Source organism: Carlito syrichta, unplaced genomic scaffold, assembly GCF_000164805.1.
Source record: "Carlito syrichta isolate Samal-C Ts95f unplaced genomic scaffold, Tarsius_syrichta-2.0.1 Scaffold303652, whole genome shotgun sequence".
NCBI classification, from domain to species: Eukaryota; Metazoa; Chordata; class Mammalia; order Primates; family Tarsiidae; genus Carlito; species Carlito syrichta.
Window position 1 is genome coordinate 309,702 of NW_007247748.1, and position 21,558 is coordinate 331,259.

At 38.1% G+C, this 21,558-nt stretch overlaps 1 protein-coding gene across 3 annotated transcripts in view; it reads left to right on the top strand.

The window, feature by feature from the left end:
* PTPN2 (protein tyrosine phosphatase, non-receptor type 2) overlaps positions 1-21,558 on the top strand; it is a 97,027-nt gene that overhangs the window by 14,797 nt on the left and 60,672 nt on the right. For all 3 annotated transcript variants that reach the window (XM_021712813.1, XM_008058927.1, XM_021712812.1), the window contains exon 2: positions 8,146-8,236. In XM_021712813.1, the coding sequence (XP_021568488.1) occupies positions 8,146-8,236 (91 nt within the window). The remainder of the gene's footprint in view (positions 1-8,145; positions 8,237-21,558) is intronic.

A 21,558-nucleotide genomic window follows, 5' to 3' on the forward strand; every position in this document is an offset into this window, starting at 1 on the left:
AGATACCATAAGTTTTACTATAGAGCTTTTAACCCATGCTTTTAAACGTAGAAAAATACACGTTCAAACATGCTTTAAAAATTTGTTTAACCCAATCCTCAGTAGAAATGGTATTTTGATGTCTAAGTTATTAGAGAAAGACAAACAAAGAAAACTTCATTAATATAGCAGAAACCGGGGAAGAGAAAATAAGGAAGCATAATATGTAGAAAACAGCAGTCTTTAACCACTTTGGGATGAAAGAAGGAATCAATACTGCCATTAGAGACTCTAGAAAATAATGAGATGATTGCATATCTAAACTTACTGGATTTGACCAAAGTCTTTAAAGCAAGGACAAATAAAAAGAATATTAGTGAACTAAGCATTTAATTCAAGCAAGAAAGGTTACATTAGAATGGAACAAAGCTTTAGAAGGAAAGAATGAATTGAAGCAAAGGGCAGAAGTGAATAAGTTAGTGTCTCATCGCCCCTCTCCAATCCAAATAGATCAATTTGACCCATGATTATAGTCCCAAAATTCTAACTTTTTTTTTTTTTTTTTTGAGTTAGGGTCTCCCTCTGTTACCCAGGCTGGGACACAGTGGCACAATCAAGATTCACTGCAGCCTCGACCTCTAGGGCACAGGCAATCCTTGCACATTAGCCTCCTGAGTAGCTGGGACTACAGGCGCACACCACCATGTGTGGCTAATTTTTTTATGTTTTGTGGAGCTGAGGTCTCGCTGTGCTGCCTAGGTTGGTCTTGAACTGCAGGGCTCAAGCAGTCTCTCAATTTGGCCTTCCAAAGTGCTGAGATTATATGCATGCCAGGCCAATTCTAATGTATTACCAACAACTATAATCTAGATATAAAACAAAACACCATTCCCAAGTTAATTCTGAGAATACAAAGATGATGGCTATAAGGGAATGTAATACTGTAATTCACCCTAATTGATTAAATGAAAAAAAAATATGTGTCAGTTAAAATAGCAACAGAAATTTTAAATACGTAAGAATAAGCATAACAAAAAACATGTAGGATTAAAAAACACTCTACTAAAGTGACAAGAAATACTTAAGTGGAAAACAAACAGTTCACGATGGAAGAGTTGATATTGTAAAGATGTCAGTTCTCTCTAAATTAACACATATCTTTAATGTAATTATTTTAAGTGCCAGTCTAAAAATAGTTTAAGTTTGAGGTTCATCTGAAAGTGTAAGCAGTACAGAAAAATCTAGACAAAATTTGAGAACAACAATTTAAAAAAAAAGATAGGGCTTCAGTACTGATATAGTTCAGTGTGAGACAAAATCGAACTCAGTCTTTCTTGAGAAGTATCGGCAAAATATGCTATTGATCCAGGTGTTCCATTTGTAGAGGTTTACTAAGAAATACTTTGAAAAGTGTGTATAATCATATTTAAGGCTAGTCATCACATTGTTTTTAATAATCGTGGCATTTTGGAAATCTAATTGTCCAGGGAAGTAAAATGATAGTGTATCCTATAACAAGATTTTGTATTTTGTAGTTGCTGTGGTCTGAATGTCTGTCACTCCAATGTTGAAAGTAAGTGGTGGCGCCTTTGGGAGGTGATTGGGTATTGAGGACGCTGCCCTCAGGAGTGGGATTAGTGCCCTATAGAAGAGACTTGGGAGCCTGCTTCCCCTTCTACCGTGTGAGGATGCAGCAAAAATGCACCATCTTTGAGGCCAAGAGCAAGCCCTCACCAGATACCAAATCTGCTGGCGTCTTGATCTTGGGCTTCCCAACCCCAGAAATGGGGGAAGTAAATTGTTATTGTTTATAAATTACCCAGTCTAACATATTTTGTTATAGTACTCCAAATGAACCAAGACAGTAGTCTTTGAAAATGATGGTGGAGACACATTGACAGGAAAAGATAATCATGATATTTAAGATATTAAAGCAAGTATATAAATAATATACCAGTATAGTCCCATGCTTGTAAAAAAAAAATCAAAGTTTGTGTTTATTTATATCAATCCATAAAGGAGAAGTCCAGAAAATTTAAGTTATCTGAGTCATGTGGTAGTAGACTGTATTAATTTTTTTTTTTTTCTTGAGTTGGAGTCTCACTCTGTCGCCCAGACTGGAGTGCAGTGGCCGTTCCCGGCCACCGCAGCCTCGACCTGCTGGGCTCCGGCGATCCTTCCACCTCAGCCTTCCAAGTAACTGGAATTACAGGCATGTGCTACCACGCCCGGCTAATTTTTTGATTTATTGTAGAGATGAGGTCTCTCTGCCCAGGCAGGTCTCGAACCCGTGGGCTCAGACAATCCACTCACCTCAGCCTCCCAAAGGCGCGGGATTACAGGCTGAGCCACCGAGCCTGGCTGACTGTATTAATTTTACTTCTGGATAGAGTCCTAAGTTATTCTGACATTGAGCATACACTAATTTATTAAAAGGTAAAATACTTTTTTCCACCCCAAGCAAGTCATACATTAAAACTCAAAAGCACTCTGGCTACTTAGTATAGAGGTAAAGAACTCTATTTACTTGGACAGTCCCCTCAGGCTATAGTTGTGTTATAGCACAGTAAATTAATGTGTAATAACTCATGAGAAGGTTAAATGATGTTTCAGCATATTTTTGTATTAGAAAACAAATATGTAATGCATTTTAGAAATATTTCTATTAAAATTAAAATATTTTGCACCTAAAAAGATAATATCAGTTACCTGAAAATTTTACTTTTAAAAGAATGCCTATTAAGGCTAATTGAGTGAAATCTTAGCCCATTGGGGTTAACAAGATTATAGAAAATTTTTTTAGTTGCTTAAGAGACTAAGTTTTCTTTTTTAATAGGGCATCCATTTAAAAAAAATTTTTTTTTTCTGAGTTGGAGTCACTCTGTTGCCCAGACTGGAGTGCAGTGGCCACTCCTGGCCACCGCAGCCTCGACCTGCTGGGCTCCGGTGATCCTTCCGCCTCAGCCTTCCAAGTAGCTGGAAATACAGGCGCACACTACCATGCCCGGCTAATTTTTTGATTTATTATAGAGATGAGGTCTCATCCCAGCACTTTGGGAGGCTGAGGTGAGCAGATTGCCTGAGCCCACAGATTCGAGACCAATCTAGGCAACTTGGTGAGACCTCATCTACAATACATTTTTTTTTTAAATTAACCAGGCGTGGTAGCATGCCTACTTGGTAGGCTGAGGCAGAAGGATCGCCAGAGCCCAGTAGGTTGACAGTAGATTGGCCGTGAGCATGTCACTGAGTCCAGCCTGGGTGATTAGTTTCGGACGATCCTTCTACCTCAACCTTCCAAGTAGCTGGAGCCACAGGCACACGCCACCACGCCCAGCTAATTTTTTGATTTTTTTGTAGAGACAAGGTCTCACCAAGTTGCCCAAGCTGGTCCCTGGGCTTAGGCAATCTTCTTGCCTCTGCCTTTCAAAGCTGGAATTACAGGCATGAGCCCTTGAACCCGGTGTATCAGCCACTGTGCCCAGTGCAAAACTAGATATTTTACCAAGGCATCTATTTCAACTCCTTACATTTTTTTCAGTTTCATTGGGGTGTATTTCACACACCAGAAAATTCACATATAGGATACAGCTTAGTTGTCTTTAGTATATTTACAGTTATGCAATTAAATCTTAATTTTAGAATATGTTTAATACCCCAGATAGAAACTGTACACATTAATAGTTAATTTCCCATTTCCACCACTCCAGCCCCAGACAGTCACTAATCTACTTTCTGTGTCTGAATTTTTCTGTTCTTGTCATTTTAGGTAAATCATACAATATGTGGTTTTTGTGTCCGGTTTCTCTTAGCATATCATTTCAAGTGTCATCTGCGTTGTTGCATGAATCATTACTTCATTCCTTCCTATAGATAAATAGGATTCCTTTGTATTGATATATACCACATTTTATTTATTCATTTACCAATTGATGAACAGTTGATTGTTTTGGCTTTTTCCTATTATGATTAGTACTGCTATGAGCATTTGTATACAAGTTTTTGTGTGTGCGTATGTATTCATTTTTCTTGGGTATGCATCTTGGATTAGAATAGAAAGCATGCTATAGGTAACTCTTTGTTTAGCATTTATTTTCCAAACTGGCTACACCATATTAATCTTTTTTTTTTTTGAGGCATATGTTATGTGTATATTACATATGTGTTACCTAAAATTAAGAATACAGTACAACTCAATGAATTCTTACAGTGTATACATCTGTGTTATCACCACAAAATGCAAATACAGACATTTCACATACCACAGAAGGCTCCATCATGCCCTTTACTATGGTAATCACTATTCTGACTTTGTTACCATTGAGTCATTTTGTTGTTTGTTCATTTAATTGGAAACTTCAAGTATTTTCTCTTTTGTGTCTGGCTTCTTTTTGTTCCATAGTATGTATGTGAAATTTATCCTTGTTGCCCCATGTAGCAGTAGACTTATTCTTTTGTTTCTTTTCTTGGCAGAATTTCATTATGAAAGCTTATTCTTTTTAAATTGCTGTGTAATATTCCATTGTGTGACTATTCTACAAATTTACCCATGTTCATGCAATTTTTTTCCCTTCTGGCTTTGGTATTTTGAATAAATATACTGTAAACATGTGTCTTTTTCCTGGAGTCTTCTTTTTTTGGTAATATCCGTGAGTGTCATTGCTGGGTTATACGGTAGACATTTTTAGCTTTAGTACTGAGCATTTCTTTTTTAAAGCTTGTGCCTTCTTGTGAGAATAAAACAATACTCACAAGAGGAACCTTTCTGGGCCAGTTTGTTTAAAGACCATTCTGTAACACTGAATCGTTTTGCAGATTCTGTAAATGTCTGCTTAAGGAAGGCCTTCAGAATTCTGTGACCCTCATAAAAAAATTGTTGCAATGAAAAACTGAAGCCGGGCTTGGTGGTTCAGCCTGTAATCCTGCGCTTTGGGAGGCTGAGGTGAGTGGATTGCCTGGCCCACGGGTTCGAAACCCGCCTGGGCAGCTTGGCAAGACCTCATCTCTACAATAAATCCAAAAAAAAAAAAAAATAGCCAGGTGTGATAGCACGCGCCTGTAGTTCCAGCTACTTGGAAGACTGAGACGGAAGGATCGCTGGACCCCAGCAGGTCGAGGCTGCGGTGGCCGGGAGCAGCCACTGCACTCCAGTCTGGGTGACAGAGTGAGACCCCAACTCAAAAAAAAAGAAAAAGAAAAACTGAAATTATGGTAATACCTATATGTGAAGTATACTTTCAAAGTTTCTTAAGCATAAGTCCTGAGATGTTTGAGAATCTCGAAATTCTCTCAACCATATAGCCTAGAATGTAATTTATTTTTATTTTGGGGGGAATCCCTAAGTTCTTAAATAGTGCCATTTAAACTTCTACCTGTTCTCACCTCTCAGCCCCAGATATCAAAACCTGTATTCCAGGTAGACCAGAGTGAGAAGGACAAGGGTACACTGCTCCAGTTTTCTTTATAAATGCTTTCCTGCAACGCAGTCTAGTGATTTCTGCTTATTCCCATTGGCCATACTCACATACTATTCCTAGCTGTAAGGGAGACTGGAAAAAATAGGTTTTTATTTGGGCTCATTGTAGTCAGAAAATAAAATTAGATACCTTTAGAAAAAAGGGATATTGGGATAGACAGCTGGTATGCATTTCTGGGAGCTGCCTTTATTTATTTTATTTTTTATTTTTAAAAGTTGGGGTCTTAACTCTTGCCTGAACTGGAGTGCAGTGGCATGATCACGGCTCACCGCAGCCTTGATGTCCTGGGCTCAGGCAATCCTGCCTCAGCCTCCTTGAGTAGCTAGTATTACAGGCACATACCACTGCACTCAGCTAATGTTTTTGATATTTTGTAGTAGAGTTGAGGTCTCACTGTGTTGTCCAGGCTGGTCTCAAACTCCTGGGCTCAAGCAGTCCTCCTGCCTCAGCCTCCCAGTATGCTGGGATTACAGACGTGAACCACTGCATCCATCTTGGGAGCTGCTTTTTGAAATATTAGGGGTTCTTGTCTTAAATTCACTGAAATTTTAAAAAGTAGAACAAATGGTAACATTGGAAATTTGAGAATATTGGCTCATTGCAAGGACTTCTGTTGATTATTAGTTGATAAAATAAAATGTATTTATGTCACGAATGTATTTCTTAACCCCAAAGGTTTTATTGTTGGGATTCTTAACCCCAAGGACTCCTGTTTTGTCAATTTAAAATCTCTTCTCTGCCACTGTACTTGGGGCCCTACCCTCTTTTGCAACCTCAGTATCCTTTTGTTACAGTGCACACAAGTAAGTGTTTCTCTGGGCTAAAAATAAGCATCAGCAGCTGACAGATGGAAGATGGATTTATGAGTCTAACAGAAGTGGCCAAAGGGCTGGTGTAATGGAGGGAGTCCTGCCCTCTGCCCGTTATTTCAAGCCTCCCCACGCCGTGTCCTATCCCCCAAATCAGTATCTTTTCTGTACACTAATTATGACCAGTAGATTTTTAAAATCTTGTTTACAATAGCAAGAAAGCATATAAGGTTTCTGAGAATAAACTTTTAGCATACATTTATGCTAACACTTAGCATATTTTATGAAGAAAATCACAAAATGAGTAAAGTGTGATGAACCACAATGCAAATGGAGAAAATAAATAAGAGACAACTTGCCTCTCCAAAGCTGTGGTCACTAAATACGATACTGTATTTAGTAAACATAATTCTGTGAAACAGAACAAAGATCTAGAAACAGACTCATGCATTTGTGGAAACTTGGTTTATGATATAGCAGGTGTACTGATAAATACAAAAAGTCAATAAATGGTATTAAGGCAAATAACTTTCCGTTTGCAAGAATAAAATTAAGTTCCTATTCCACACTGCAGGCTAATAATAGTGTTTTATATCTTAGTATTCTTAACCATTTTGTTCACTTTAGAAAAATTGAGTCCAAGTTAGAAACTTGTGCATCATGTTCTGTCAGTAAAAACTTGGGATACTCAGTTTGTGTGTCTTGGTTTTATGGTGTAATTTGAGTTCATAGGCATCCTATTTACACTCCAAAATTATTAAGAAGTCTTTTTTTATTTTGTCTCATAAAATTTTATTTCTTCTCTTCCCCAGAAAAGAGCGTATTAGGAACTAATAATAGAGTTTAAGAGTTCTTGGAAATGAAGTGGAAATTTAATAAAATACAGCAGAGAATATTTTGACTATTCACTGAGTTTTGCACTTGGCCCAAAGGATAAAGCTGTGCACTAGAAAGTTACTTGTCCTAGGGCACTTAGGGTGTTGGCGGGCAGGAGAGTAAGGAACCCTCACTAAGAACCTTCATCAAGAAATAAATCAAATACTTTATAAAACTACCTGGAGCCTAACTTGTAAAATGCCTTTTCTTATATGTATAGTGTGAGCAAAAGCCCAATTTAATTTTTACTGTTAAAGCACTTTTTTTGGTGGTGGTGTTTTGTGTTCTGTTTTTACTTGAATTCTTGGAACAGTGTTCCATTTGGGAGATACAACTTGGCTGTACCAGAATAACCAAGTGGTCAGTGCTTAGTGAAGACTTAGTGGACTACAGAAACCTAAAAGGTCCTAAGATGAGCATCAGGTCTATTCGTTGTGGCTGAGCATTTGTGGCTCTAGAAAGAAAATTTGAGGATATTTCTGGACTCAAAGTAATAATGATGTGGCATGAAGTTGAAGAAATAGGTAAGAATTTTAAGGTAGAAACTCCAAAGTTTAGGTAGATGTTACAAGAGAGTTTTAGTCAGAATTTGAGTGTGATGTGGCTAACCTTAGATACCGCCATTGCATTAATTCGACTACAAAAAGTATTTCATGCTTGCTGACAGGTATTGAGTAGAGTCTAATTAGCAGTAAATAAATAGGTCAGGAGCACATAATTGGTGTCCAAAGGACCTTGGTTCAGTCCTGGGAGCTGCCACTTACTAGCCATCTGACAATTGGTGGATTATTGAACCACTGAAAGCCTGTCACCCCTCACGTATAAAATGGGGAAGAGAATTGTTTCCATTAGTCCTGGAAGATTAAATGAGGATGTAGACAGTGTGCTTTGCACAGTGCTTGGCATCCTGTAAATGCTTAATGTTGTTTCACACTGGCTGGGAAAATATGTCTTGCTGTACAAAATTTAAGAGGAATATTAAAATATATTTCTGTTATTTTAAGGAAATTCGAAATGAGTCCCATGACTATCCTCATAGAGTGGCCAAGTTTCCAGAAAACAGAAATCGAAACAGATACAGAGATGTAAGCCCATGTAAGTACTTTTAGTTTGTGTGCATGTGTATGTTTTTTTGGTCTGTGTTAGAAGGCAGAATACAGTGAAAAGGAGAGTTTGGGGTCAGAGTTGGGAAGTGCAGTCATTTTTTTTTCTATTTACATAATGTACATTCTTTAAAGAAAAATTTGAAGACACAGAATAGAAGGAAAAATAATTACCCATAATTATTTTATTCTTCAAACACAGGCACCATTATTTTGATATATTTCTCACAAACCTTTTTTATTTTCTTATTAATAATTTTTCTATTTTTTTTTTTTTTTTTTTGAGTTGGAGTCTCACTCAGTCACCCAGACTGGAGTGCAGTGGCCGCTCCCAGCCACCGCAGCCTCTACCTGCTGGGCTCCGGCGATCCTTCCGCCTCAGCCTTCCGAGTAGCTGGAATTACAGGCACGCGCTACCACGCCCAGCTGGTTTTTAGATTTACTGTAGAGATGAAGTCTCGCTGCCCAGGCGGGTCTCGAACCTGTGGGCTCAGGCAATCCACTCACCTCAGCCTCCCAAAGGCGCAGGATTACAGGCTGAGCCACCGAGCCCGGCTTTTCTTTTAAAATAATCGTAGGCCAGGCACGATGGCTCACATCTGTGATCCCAGCACTTTTAGGGGCTGAGGTGGGAGGGTTGCTTGAGGCCAGGAGTTTGAGGCCAGCCTGGGCAACATAGCGAGACCTTGTCTCTGATAAAATAGTAGAATAATTGTAATAATATTATATATGTGTGTATATAATGTATTCATATATATGTTTCCTTTCCATATTATTTCATGGCCTTTATAAGTTTACTTAAAATATTCACTGATGTCATTTGGTTTCTTTGCTCCCCAAATTACAAAAGTGGAACGTATTCACTGCAGAAAACTTGTAAGACATTAGAAAGTATAAGAAAAAAAATAAATAATGTTTTGGGTTTGTAGTCTGTGAATATTTTTTCTGAATAAACGCATACATATATTTTCTCTTTTTTTTGTGAGTTGAAGTCTCACTCTTGTCGCCCAGGCTGGAGTGCAGTGGCATGCTCATGGCCACTGCAGCCTCGACCTGCTGGGCTCCAGCGATCCTTCCACCTCAGCCTTCCAAGTGGCTGGAACTATAGACGCATGCCGCCACGCCCAGCTAGTTTTTATGATTTACTATAGAGATGAGGGCTTACCACGTTGCTCAGGCAATCCTTTCGCTTTGGGCTCCCAAAGTGCTATGATTATAGACTTAGCCACTACGCCCTGCCCCTATGTTCTTTTAAATTCAGAATTAAAATCTTGCACATGCTAGTTTGTAACTCTTTTCTTAACAAAATATTGTAAACATTTTCCTTTCATAAACAGTTTTTAGTGGCTTTGACAGTGGCTTTGGATATGCCATTCTTTTATTTATTTGTTTTTTCAATTTGAGAAAGCAGGATTTATTGAGAGGACAGAAAAGTTCCCACAGTGGGATGGGGCCTGAGGGGGTTGCCCATACCATTCTTTTTCAGAACAGTTCCTCTAGGATTGGACATTTAGATTGTGATGTGTCCACACACACACAAAATTTTATGAACAGTTATAACACTAGGGTTTTAAAATGTATTTATCATGAGATGATTTTACTTTTTGTTTTGATTGATGCAGCTCATTCAGATATTAAATTGAACTGCCTTCCTATTTTAACAGTTTTCCCATGTTTGATTTTAGTGGACTAAACACAGATTTTCTTGTTAGGGCTGCTTGTAGTGGGGACTTAAAACAATGTCAAATTAGTCATATTCTGGTTTCTGTTTCTTTCTGGCTCTTTCCCCTGTTGATTAGGGTTTGGTGCTAGCATGCCAAGATCTCCTGTGTAGGTTGACTAATTCTATTCTGTTTACAGCCACAGGCTGTATACCTTTATGTATATTATAGTGCTTGATTATATGTAATATATCTAGAGTCTGGATATACCACAGAAAGTCCTTCAGTTATTGAGGAGAAAATCATACTTTTATTTATTTTTTTTCCTCAAGTTCTTTGCATTTTATTTTATCGTACTATGGAGATGTGCGGTACAAGTAAGCTCAAGTAGGCTGCTTGCAGGTGAAGTTTGGGCCTCCAGCTGGCTCCCCTGGTATAGGACCAGGTATGCTTTGTGTTGTTACAGCCTCCTCCCCTCCCCACCACCCTCTGGCATTGCCCAGCAACTGCTCATCCCGCCCTTGTGCCATTGTGATTAATGTTCAGGTCCCACTTACGAGTGAGAAGATGCGGTATTCAGTTCTTTGTTTCTGTGATAGATGACTAAGTATGATGATCTCCAGCTCCATCCAATTTGCTTGCCTCCCACCTAACTATAGGATTTTCTAGTCTGAGCCAGTACTCTCTGGCCTTCAGATGGAATGGTCTCCTCCAAGGCTTGTGCTGTCCCACACATCCCAATATCACTCTGGTGTCACTCTCCTCTCCTGATATAATAGGCACTTACTGTGTTTCTCTTTGTCCTCTTCCCATCCTTCACCTTCCTCATCTTGGGTGACTTCACATCTCTTGAAAGGAATTGTAGAACATTATCTTTAGTTCCTAGACCTGTTCAGCTCTGCTGACTTTGACTTTCGGTCATCCTTACCCCTGCAGTCTTTTGCCTTGAGAGCTACTTTCTGTTGTTTCAGCTCTTTCATTTGTTAACTCCCAGTGTACCTGCTGTTTGATATCATTAAGATCTTTAGTCTGCCGGACACAGTGACTCCCATCTGCAATCCCAGTATTTTATGAGGCAGAGGCAAGAGGATTGCCTGAGTCCAGGGGTTCAAGACCAGCCTGGGCAACTTGGCAAGACCTCATCTCTACAATACATCAAAAATTAGCCAGGTGTGGTGGTGCTACTTGGAAGGCTGAGGCAGAAGAATCTCCTGAGCCTAGCGGGCCAAGGCTGCTGTGACCATGAGAGTGCCAGTGCACTCCAGCCTGGGTGACAGAATGAGTCCTCTACTCAAAAAAAAAAAAAATTTATTTCTTTCACTTTTTCATTTATAGTGGAATATTTCTTCTTCCCTAACCTACCCTTAATAACTTTCTTCTGTTCTTAACATTTTTAAAAAAACTCCTTGGACTTTACTTGCACCCACCCTGTGAAGCCCTAACCTTGAAACCGTCAGTCCTTCATCTTCTGTAATCTTTGGGAGAATGCATGCATGCCTTGGGTGGGCTCCAGTGTCAGTGGTCCTGGGGTTGTCTTCCTCTCCCCGTGCCCTCGCCATTCCAACTGCCTCTCTACTCTGGCTTTGCCTTGGGGAAACCGTCTCTCATACCCCACTCACTCTTTCACAATGTAGACTATCATCTTGCCTTCAATTCTACGGATAGAAGTTTTTAAAATTAGGAAATAACTCTTCAACTTTATGTTCTGCCCCTTAGAAACATTTTTGTTTCTGCTTATTCTTTCCTGAAGTCCCAGGAGAAAAACCTTCCCTCCTATTCTACCTGGATCTTTTGTATCCTGATGCCCCACTCCTCCTCGTGGGCCTTGCTGTTTGTCATCATTACTCTTTGTTCTGAAACCTCCTTCTTTCTAGTCACTTCAGTAACGTTTTCTCTCATGCATAACTGTGGTTCATTCTCTCCTGGCTCAACGCTTACATCCCCCATGCCACCCCTTGCTTGATTACCTACACGTGGCCTGCATGTGCACATGCGCACTGTGGGGCTTAGTACATGTGCTGCTCGTCTCTCCCCCCTCACCACCTGTGCCTGTTTCAGCCCGTGTTTCCATCCCAGCCGCCCCACTGAAATATTTATTCTAAAGCACTGTTAACTTTTTGGTTGTCAGATGCAGTGAGGGACTTGTTATCGGTTTCCTTTCTTACCTGTGACGTACGACATTGTTGACCCAGACCTTCCTTCCCGACACCATCTTTTTTCTGATTTTCCTCGTTTCTGGGTTGCTCACCCATTTTCTGGGTATCTCTTCCTCAGTTTGCCTTTATTTCTTCAGGGGTTTTTTTGTTTCCTTCTTACTTTAACACTTGTATGAGTAATCTCATCTGCTGTGGTTTAGTTACCATCTTTATAACTCAAAGTCTTATCTGCAGTGTCTCTGTTGGCTTCAGACCCATCTGCGCAAGTCATCCGTCTATGTTTAGATGACCTGTAGCCACTCCAGACTCATTGTATCCAGGCACCGAGTTAGCATTCCTCCCCAACACAATCCTTTGGTCCCAGCCCCAAACCTGCTTTTTTCCCGTTATTCCCCATGTTCATAAGTGGTACTACTATTCATAATTTGCTGAAGCCAGAAACTTAAACAGCTCCCTCATTCAGCTCCCATGTCTGGCTAATAATTAAGTAATTATCATTTCCATAACATATTTCAAGTTTGTTTCTTCTCTGTTCATACCAGCTTAGTTCAGGTCCTGCTACTCTTTTCCTGGGTCATTACAATAGCCTCCAAACTCATCTCCTCTCCCTTCTGTTCCTGACTTGTCTTTCCAATATCCAGAGTCATCTTTGTTTGATGCAAGTCTGTTTTCCACTTACATCTTTAATAGTGTGCCACAATTTTAATGAAGAAGGTAAACTTCCTTAGCATTATCATACAAAGCCTTTTGAGGACTGACCCCCTTACACACCTCTCTAAACTTTTTTTAGCCATTTTCCTACAAATTTACTCATTTCAGTAAAACTGAATCACTTGGGAGTTCTTCCATTGTGACTATTTTAACGCCTCAGTGTCTTCAAATGTGTCATTCATTTTCTGAGATGTTCTTTGCCTCCGCTTGCTGACCCATTTAAGGTCCTGTTTCTACAATACCAACTCAAAACCGTTTTCCCCTGAGTGGTATTCTCATCCAGGAGAATGAAAGTGGTGGTTCTCTTTCATCAAGTCTAGATGGGCCCAGGAATGTGTATTTTTTGAAAGCTCCTGGGATGATGGTAATATACGTTTTCTGACTGAGAGTTATTATATCATTTAAAAATGTATTTCTGTATATAGAAGATTCTTTGCAATTTTTGATCTAGTTCAGAAACCATTTGTTGAAAACTAGCTACATGTGTGATATTATGCTGTGGACTAAGAGTACAATGATATGCAGTCTGCCCTTTAATTTGCAGTCTGCCCTCTAATCGTTTACAGTATAGTTGGGGAGAAAAATATCTAATTATAGATATCGTGAGACATGACAGTGTATTGGTGGAGCAGAGAAGAGGTGTTCAGCTCTGCCTAAGAGACTGAATGATAGTCAGCTAAGAAAATAGTGGAGAGTAAAAAAATAGTTTTTAAAAAAGTCAGAGTCCCAGATCATTCTTGTCTAGATTTGGGTTCAGCAGGTCTGGAAATCTCTACTTTTAAACAGTCTCCTTCCATGATTCTTTTACACTCACCTTGGCACCACTCCACAGATTGACATATAGAAACTGAATTTGGAGGTCTGAATATGAGAAATGTAAAGGAAAAAGGATATATATACATATATATGTGTATACATCCTTTTTTTTTTTGAGTTGGGGTCTCACTCTGTCGCCCAGGCTGGAGTGAAGTGGCACGCTCACGACCACTCCAGCGTCAACCTGCTGGGCTCTGGCAATCCTTCCACCTCAGGCTTCCAAGTAGCCGAAACAGGTGCACACTACCACGCCTGGCTAAGTTTTTGATTTATTGTAGAGACGAGGTCAAACCAAGTTGCCCAGGTGGGTCTCGAACCTGCGGGCTCAGGCAATTCACTCGCCTTGGCCTCCCAAAGTGCTGGGATTACAGGTTGAGCCACCGAGCTAGATATTTTAAGATGGAATTTAAAGAAATCCACAATCTTTCTCTGTAATTGTCACAACCCAGAGATGCCTAAGTTGTCTCATGAACCAGTGTAGAAGAGATAGACCAGAACTTGTTGTTTGAAAACAGGGAAGTAGGTTGTAGTGGTCACTTTGGGAAATGTCTTTAGGCTATTAGAGACTACTGCCACGTTTTGAAGTCAGCTTTATTTGCAGTACAGGTAGAAATCCCAGTTTATAATTTGGTCTAAAAGGAAATGCTGATAGTTGTTTGGTAAACTGTCATCTCTTCCCATTGGCAGTGAAACAGAATATGTGTGTGGTAAAAACACATAACATGAATTCACACTAATAGCAATTTTTAGATGTACATTACAGGATGCATTATTATGCAGTGTATTGTTACCTATAGGTACGTTGTTGTACAACAATTTCTAGAACTTTTCCATCTTGCATGACTGAAACTCTATACTCATTGAACAACAATTTCCCATTTTCCTCTCTCCCCAGCCTCTGGCAACCACCATTTTACTTTCTGTTTCTGTAAGTTTGATTACTTTAGATATGTAAGTGCAATCATGTAGTGTTTGTCTTTTTGTGATTGGCTTATTTCACTTGACGTAATGTCCTGAAGGTTCATCCATGTGAAAGAGTCAAATTTTAAAGGAAATTAATACAAGAGACTCACGATTCTGGTAATACGTCCATAGTTTGTGGCTGCAACGAAACAAAATTCTCAACATACTTTTTTAGTGAGTTACTGGGTGGGGAAGAAGTAAGGAAAACTTCTAGGCTTCATTCTCCCTGCTCCCCATTGTCTCAACAAATGATGTAGAGACTTTGAGTGCAGATGTCAATACCAACTCTGCACCTAGTAAAGTCACCCCAAGATATATAGTAAGCAAAAATGAATAGAATTATTGGGAGAAATTGACAATTCCATGTTTGTGGGCTTCTTAATAAAGCAAAATATTTGTAAAGAATAGATTTGTATAACACTATTCATCTTACTATAATAAGAAAAATATATGGAATCCTATATCCAACAATTAGAGAATGCACTTCTTCTAGGACTTGCATGCACTATTTATAAAAAATGGACCATTCACTAAGCTGTCGAGTAAATCTTAAAATTTAAAATGTAAGAATTGCTGTTTAATAAGCCATAATCTCTGGGTTTTTGTCTTGTTTTGTTTTTTTAGTGACATGATTTTGCTGACACCTAGGCTGGAGTGCAGTGACGTGATCATAGCTCACTGCAACCTTGGACTCCTGGCCTTAAGCAATCCTCCCACCTCAGCCTCCCAAAGTGCTGGAATTACAAATGTGAGCCACCATGCCTGGCCTATAATCTCTTATCTTAATGCAATTAAATTATAAGGTATTGATTAAAAATTTCATAAATTTGAAAATTTTACCATTTAAAAAATATTCATGAGTCAAGACAAAATTATAATGGAAACAAAAATGTTTAAGAAACAGTATATAAAATACTACTTATCAGAACTTGCATAAAGCAGCAAAAACAGTACTGCTAAGAAAATATAGTCTTAAATATTTATATAAAAATGAAAGTTAAAATTAAATGCTGCTTAACCTAATTTAGAGTAAAAATACAGAATAAACATTTAAAAAGCAGAAAGGAAAATACAAAAACATAAGAACTGGAGTAGAAATCAGTTATAATATGAAGGACCAGCAAAACTAAATGTTGATTCCTTGAGAAGAGTAATAAACTCTGGCAAGATTGAGCAAGAAAAATCAAACAAGAGAGGTACATGTCAACAATATCAGGAGAAAAAGGGGAAGCATAAACACACGTAAAAGTAGTTGAAAATATGAATCAAATCCTGCTATCAATTTTATGACAATAATTATTTTCATTTAGAAGAAATGCAACAGATTCCTAGAAAAATACAGCTTACCAAAACTGACTCAAGCAGAAGTAGAGTCTGAGAAGTCCTATTACAATTAAAGAAATTAATACACAAGTATTCACAAAGAAAACACTGGGCCAGCTTGTCTTACAGGTGTGTTTTATAATAATACAAACTCTCCAGGATAATAGAAAGAAAGAGAATACTTTCCAGTTCCTTTCATGAGGTCATTGTAGAGCTTTGATAGCCAAAAAAAGTTCAGTAAGAGGCATAAAAGTTTTAGGCCTATCTTCCTTGTGAATATAGTTGTGAAAATCCTAACAAAAGACTAGCAAACTGAATACAGCAATATATTAACAAGTTAATACATTGTTTTCATAGTAAGTTTATTTTATGAATATATGGGTAGCTTAACAGAAAATTTTGTAATTCACCAGAGTGAATCTATTGTCCCTATAAATGTGGAAAGCCTCCTTAGGTCAGTTCTTGCTCATGATTAAAAATGACATGTAGCAAGCTAGAAATAGAAGGGAACTTCTACAACCCAAAATAAAATCTCTAAGAGATACATACAAACATCATTCATAATGATAACATGATGAGAAAATTTTTTAAAAATCAGAAACAAGATAAGGATCTATTATTACCTCTTGTACTTAATATTATACTTTAGGTCCTAGCCAGTAAAGTAAGCAAGAATGATAAATAAAAGGATTGGAAAGAAATAAATAAAACTGCCCTGACCACTCCAAAACAGTGACTTAAAGCAATATCAGTCATTATTAGGTTCACAAATCTGGGGGTTGACTGGGCTGAGATAGGTGATTCTTGCTCAGGGTCTTTTGTGCAGTTGCATTCAGGTAGTGGCCAGGGCTGGAGCCACCTTGAAAGCTTCCTCTCTGCTGTTGACTGTGACCTCAACTGGGCTGTCATTGCATCTCCATGGGACCTGGACTTCATCACAACATGGCAGCTGAGCTTCAAGAGTGAGAATTATTAGCCAGGTATAAGCTGTACTGCCTCTTGTGACAGCATTAGAAGTCACACATAACTTCTACTGCATTCTGTTTGTTAGGAGTGAGTCAGAAGGCCATGCATGTTCAAGGAGAGAGGACTACTACTGTGTTGTTTAATGGAAGAAGTATCAAAAAATTGTGGACATGTTTTAAAATCACCACAGTATGGTTTTCTTCACAGATAACCCACCCCAAAAATCTACAGATAAATCAAAGAATTATTAAGAAACATTTGATAGTCTCAGAATTACAAGGTAATAGACCTTCCAATTGTTAAAACCTTTACACATTATAAAAATGTGCTTATCATCTTTCTTAGAACATTTAGATAAAAACTCGTAATCAGAATAAGTATAGATGCAACTTAAATTTTATGGTAACTATTATGTATTTGCTAACATTTTTCCTTTTTCCATCTAAAGTTTGAAAATAAAGAGCAGATGTCAATTCAGTATTTGTATATTCTCAAAATCCATTGTCAGCAACTTTTTTTATTTAAAAGTTTTATCATTAACTGTTAGTTTTTGATTCAATCTTCAATTTGTTTTTTTGTTTTTCATCTTTAATTTTAACCAAGACTGAATTAAAACTATTTTTGCTTTTAATAATTTATTTCTACAGGCCATTGATGCACTGGAGTGAATCCAAGGAATAAGATCTAGAACTCTTAGTGAAGAATCTAGCATTGATTAGATAGGGAAAGAGAAGACCTAAACAGAGCAACATGATAGCTGACTTCAGATACCTGAACTTTTGTATGGAAAAAGGAATGCATTATCCTGTGTTAGGCCCAAAACATAGATCGAGGGTTTATGAGTTAATAATGCAGTTGGTGAATTTCAGGTTGGCATCACCTTGTTTAAACTTCCAAATGAACCCTCTGATCTAGTGTACTCATGATTGTAGGTATTCATGAAGAGGATGGATATCTCATTATCAGAGATGGTCTAGTGAATATTTGTGAGTGAGTTATAGAGAGTTGTATTAGATAACTTTGAGATCTTTATCATGCACCTCATTTCTTGCCCTCGTTTGCCCCTTTCTTACCTTCTTCCCCCATTTCCCTTTTCCACTTACACTGTTTGCTTCTTAACAGTTGCTACCTTTTTTTGACTGAGTTACAAAAAAATTTGTAGCTTTTGTTAACTTTGAATAGTAGATATTAACTTTGCACTCTAACGTCCCCTCTCAGGGGACATAAAGGGATTGCTGGTGATTATACAAGCTTACTCCAGCGCAGATTTTTTTTAAAATGTATGTTTCTTTGAAGTTTTTCTTCAAATTTCATGAAAAAGCAAATAAAGAGATGGAATATATACTGAGATAATACGTTTAAAAATATCAGTTGGAGTTATGTAGAAAGAGAATGTGTGAAGTGCTTTCACAGTGATGTGCAGACGGGACAATAAATTACACATTATTAATGTGTGAGGAAGAAAATGAGACTATGTCTGCGCAAATAGAAAAAAACCAGATGGAGAATGTCAAACAAATTACTGTTGCAAACAGATTATAACATGTATCAATGAACCTGCAATGCATGTCAAGGACTGTTTCACACATTACCACACACTAGAAAAATATAAGATATAAAATTTTGATATTTTTGTCATAAGTTCCTCAGTGTCCAAAGTTACATTATATGCCAAATAATCATTACAAGAAAATAATTGGTTCCATCGCTGTACTATTTAATATGAAGTGATTTGTTTTTCATTATTTCATGAAAAAGTGTGGTCGAGCTGCTGGTAGGTGAGCTGCGAGATGTCTCCAAGTGCAAAGGGTTAAAGATGTCATTAAGTTTCTCTTTCTCTCTCCCTGAATAATTCAGTCTAACAGCCCTTGGGGTTTGGGGCTTACATGTGGAAGTCTTGTAAGTAAGGATGGTGATGTCCTTGAAAGGGGGCCTGTGATATTGGACCTGCATTAGGGTATCAGTGTGTGAATGCTTGGTTTTGTGAAGATAGATAGATAGATGGATGGATGAATGGTAGATGAATGTAGGTGTGTGTACATAAATATATTTTCTGACCATATCCACTGAGAAATTTTGGGAGCAATGACACCCCAATTAGTACTGGGCATGCTTAGCTTTTGATATCCAAATTTTATTCTCCACTAAGAGGAAAATAGGAATCCTTGGAGAGGTGACTGATTCCAGGGTTGAGACAAGCAAAGAGAGAATAGCCTGGAATGTATTGTAGTCTCAGAACATAAGGACATGCTCAAAATATGATGAGGGCTTGTCAGAAGACCAGCTTGAGCCCGCTGGCCAAATACAAAGAAACAAATGGAGAATAAGGAAAGTTCTACCTTTGTATAGGTTGCCAACTAATAAATGTGGAAATAGATGCTAAACTTGGTGGATAGACATTTGGTGAGGAACAAGATACTTACGTAATCTTAAAGTATCCCTTTATGAAACACTTATTAAACATAAGGAAGGGAACAGTAACTTTACACTGGAGAATCCTGGCCAACACCAACCATAAACATGTGAATCGTGACCAATGATGGAGCACATCACAGTCCTGAGCCACCTGATAAGATGTGGTAAGCACAGAGCTGAACTTACTAGTGAAATATCAGACAACTCAAATGAAGAGACACTAAAAAAAAACCAAAACTGACTTATAGTCTTCAAAGGGGGCAAAAAAAGACCAAGAAAGAACAAACTGACTCCTTTAGTTTAAAAGGACATTGTTGGGGCAGTTGGTACAACTTAATGGGGTCTGGGTTTATATCACTGTTAATTTTAAGATTTTGTGACTGTACTGTGGGTAAGTAGGATTGTGTTATTGTGGAAAATATACTCAAAAAATACTTAGGATTGATCAGGTGTCATGTTTACAACTTGCTATCATGATTGAGGAAAAAAAGTTCCTTGTACTTTTCTTGGAATTTTTCTGTGAGTTTTTAAATTCTTTCAAAATACAAATTAAAAAAAATAACTTGGGGTTCTCAGTCTACCCACCACATGCAGCCAAAAAAGAAAAAAGAAAAGAAAAGGCATACAGATTGGAAAGGAAGAAATAAGACTGTCCTTATTTGCAGAGGACGTGATAGTCTATTTAGAAACTCCCAAAGAATCTGCCCCCAAACCTCCAAGAATGAATAAGTGAGTTAAGTTACTAGATGCAAGATCAGCACACAAAAATTAGTTGTATTTCTGTTTATTAGCAGTGAACACACACGTGGAAGCCAAGATTAAAAATACATTGTCACTTAAATCACTCTAAGAAAATGAAATATTTTAGGATAAATCTAACAAAATTTGTACAGGGCTTGTTTGTTGAAAAGAGCAAAACATTAGTAAAAGAAATCAAAAGATGATCTAAATAAATGGGGAGACCTATCATGTTCGTAGATTGGAAGAAAATATAGTGAAAATATCAGTTCCCCCAAATGGTTCTATTGACCTAACACAGTTTCCATAAAAATCTCAGGAACAGTGTGTTATTGACAGAAGATACGTAAATCAGTGGAATAGAATCCAGAAATAGACTCATAAAAGTATATGAACTGGCTTTTGTTTTGTTTTTTTTTTGAGTCAGGGTCTCACTCTCTTGCCCATGCTAGGGTACAGTAGCATAGTCACAGCTTGCTTCAGCCTTAAACTGAGCTCAGGTGATCCTCCCTACTCAGCCTTTCGAGTGGCTGGGACTACAGGTACGTACGTGTCACTGTGTCACTGTGCCTGGCTAAATTTTTTTTTTAGAGAGAGACAAAGTCTTGCTATGTTGCCAAGGCTGATCTTGAACTCCTGGGCTCAAGCATTCCTCCTCCCTCAACCTCCCAAAGTGCTGAGATTACAGGTGGTGAGCCACCATGCCCAATGTGAACTGATTTTTGGCAAAGGTCCAAAGCAGTTTTATGGACGAAGGATATGACATCCAAAGGCCAAAAGCAACAACAACAAAACCCTAAACCTCAAACTTATACAAAAGTTAATGTAAGATGGATCATAGATGGGTCATGAATATAAAATATAAAGCTTTCAGAAGAAAAGGGGAGAAAATTCAGGCTAGATCGAAGGCTAGATGAAGAGTTCTTAGATATTAGCGAAGAACATAAACCATTAAAAAAAAAACCCAGTAAATTAGACTAAATTAAAATAAAAAGCTTTTGCTCTGTGAAGGACCCTGTTAAAAGGATGAAAAGATAAGTGCAGACTCGGAAAAAGTGTAAACCACATGTCTGACTAAGAACCTAAATCTATATGAACTCTCAAAAATAATAACAGTAAAAACAAATACTTCAATTAGAAAATGGGTAAGAGGAACAGAGATAACAGATAGGCACGTGAAACACATAAAAATATCATTATCTTTTAGGAAAATGCAAATTAAAATCATGGTGGTGGGATATTATTAGACACCTGTTAGAATAGCTAAAATAAAGAGGGCACAGAATCCTAAGAATGCATAGAGGAGAAACTGGATCTCCTGCATGGCTGGTGGTAATGTAAAATGGTGCAGCCACTCTGGAAAATACTTGGGCAGTTTCTTTGAAAGCTGGACATATGCTCCTCTCTCTCTTCCTAATTTACTTTCTGGTCATTGCTTCGTTAAACTCTGGTGTGTCTACGTGGCTCTTTGAGCTATGACTACCATGTTTCCTAGCTTTGGCCCCCTCCCCTGCCTTGGGGAGGTGAATCTCCTCTCTTCTCTCTCTCCTCCTCTCCTCCCTCTT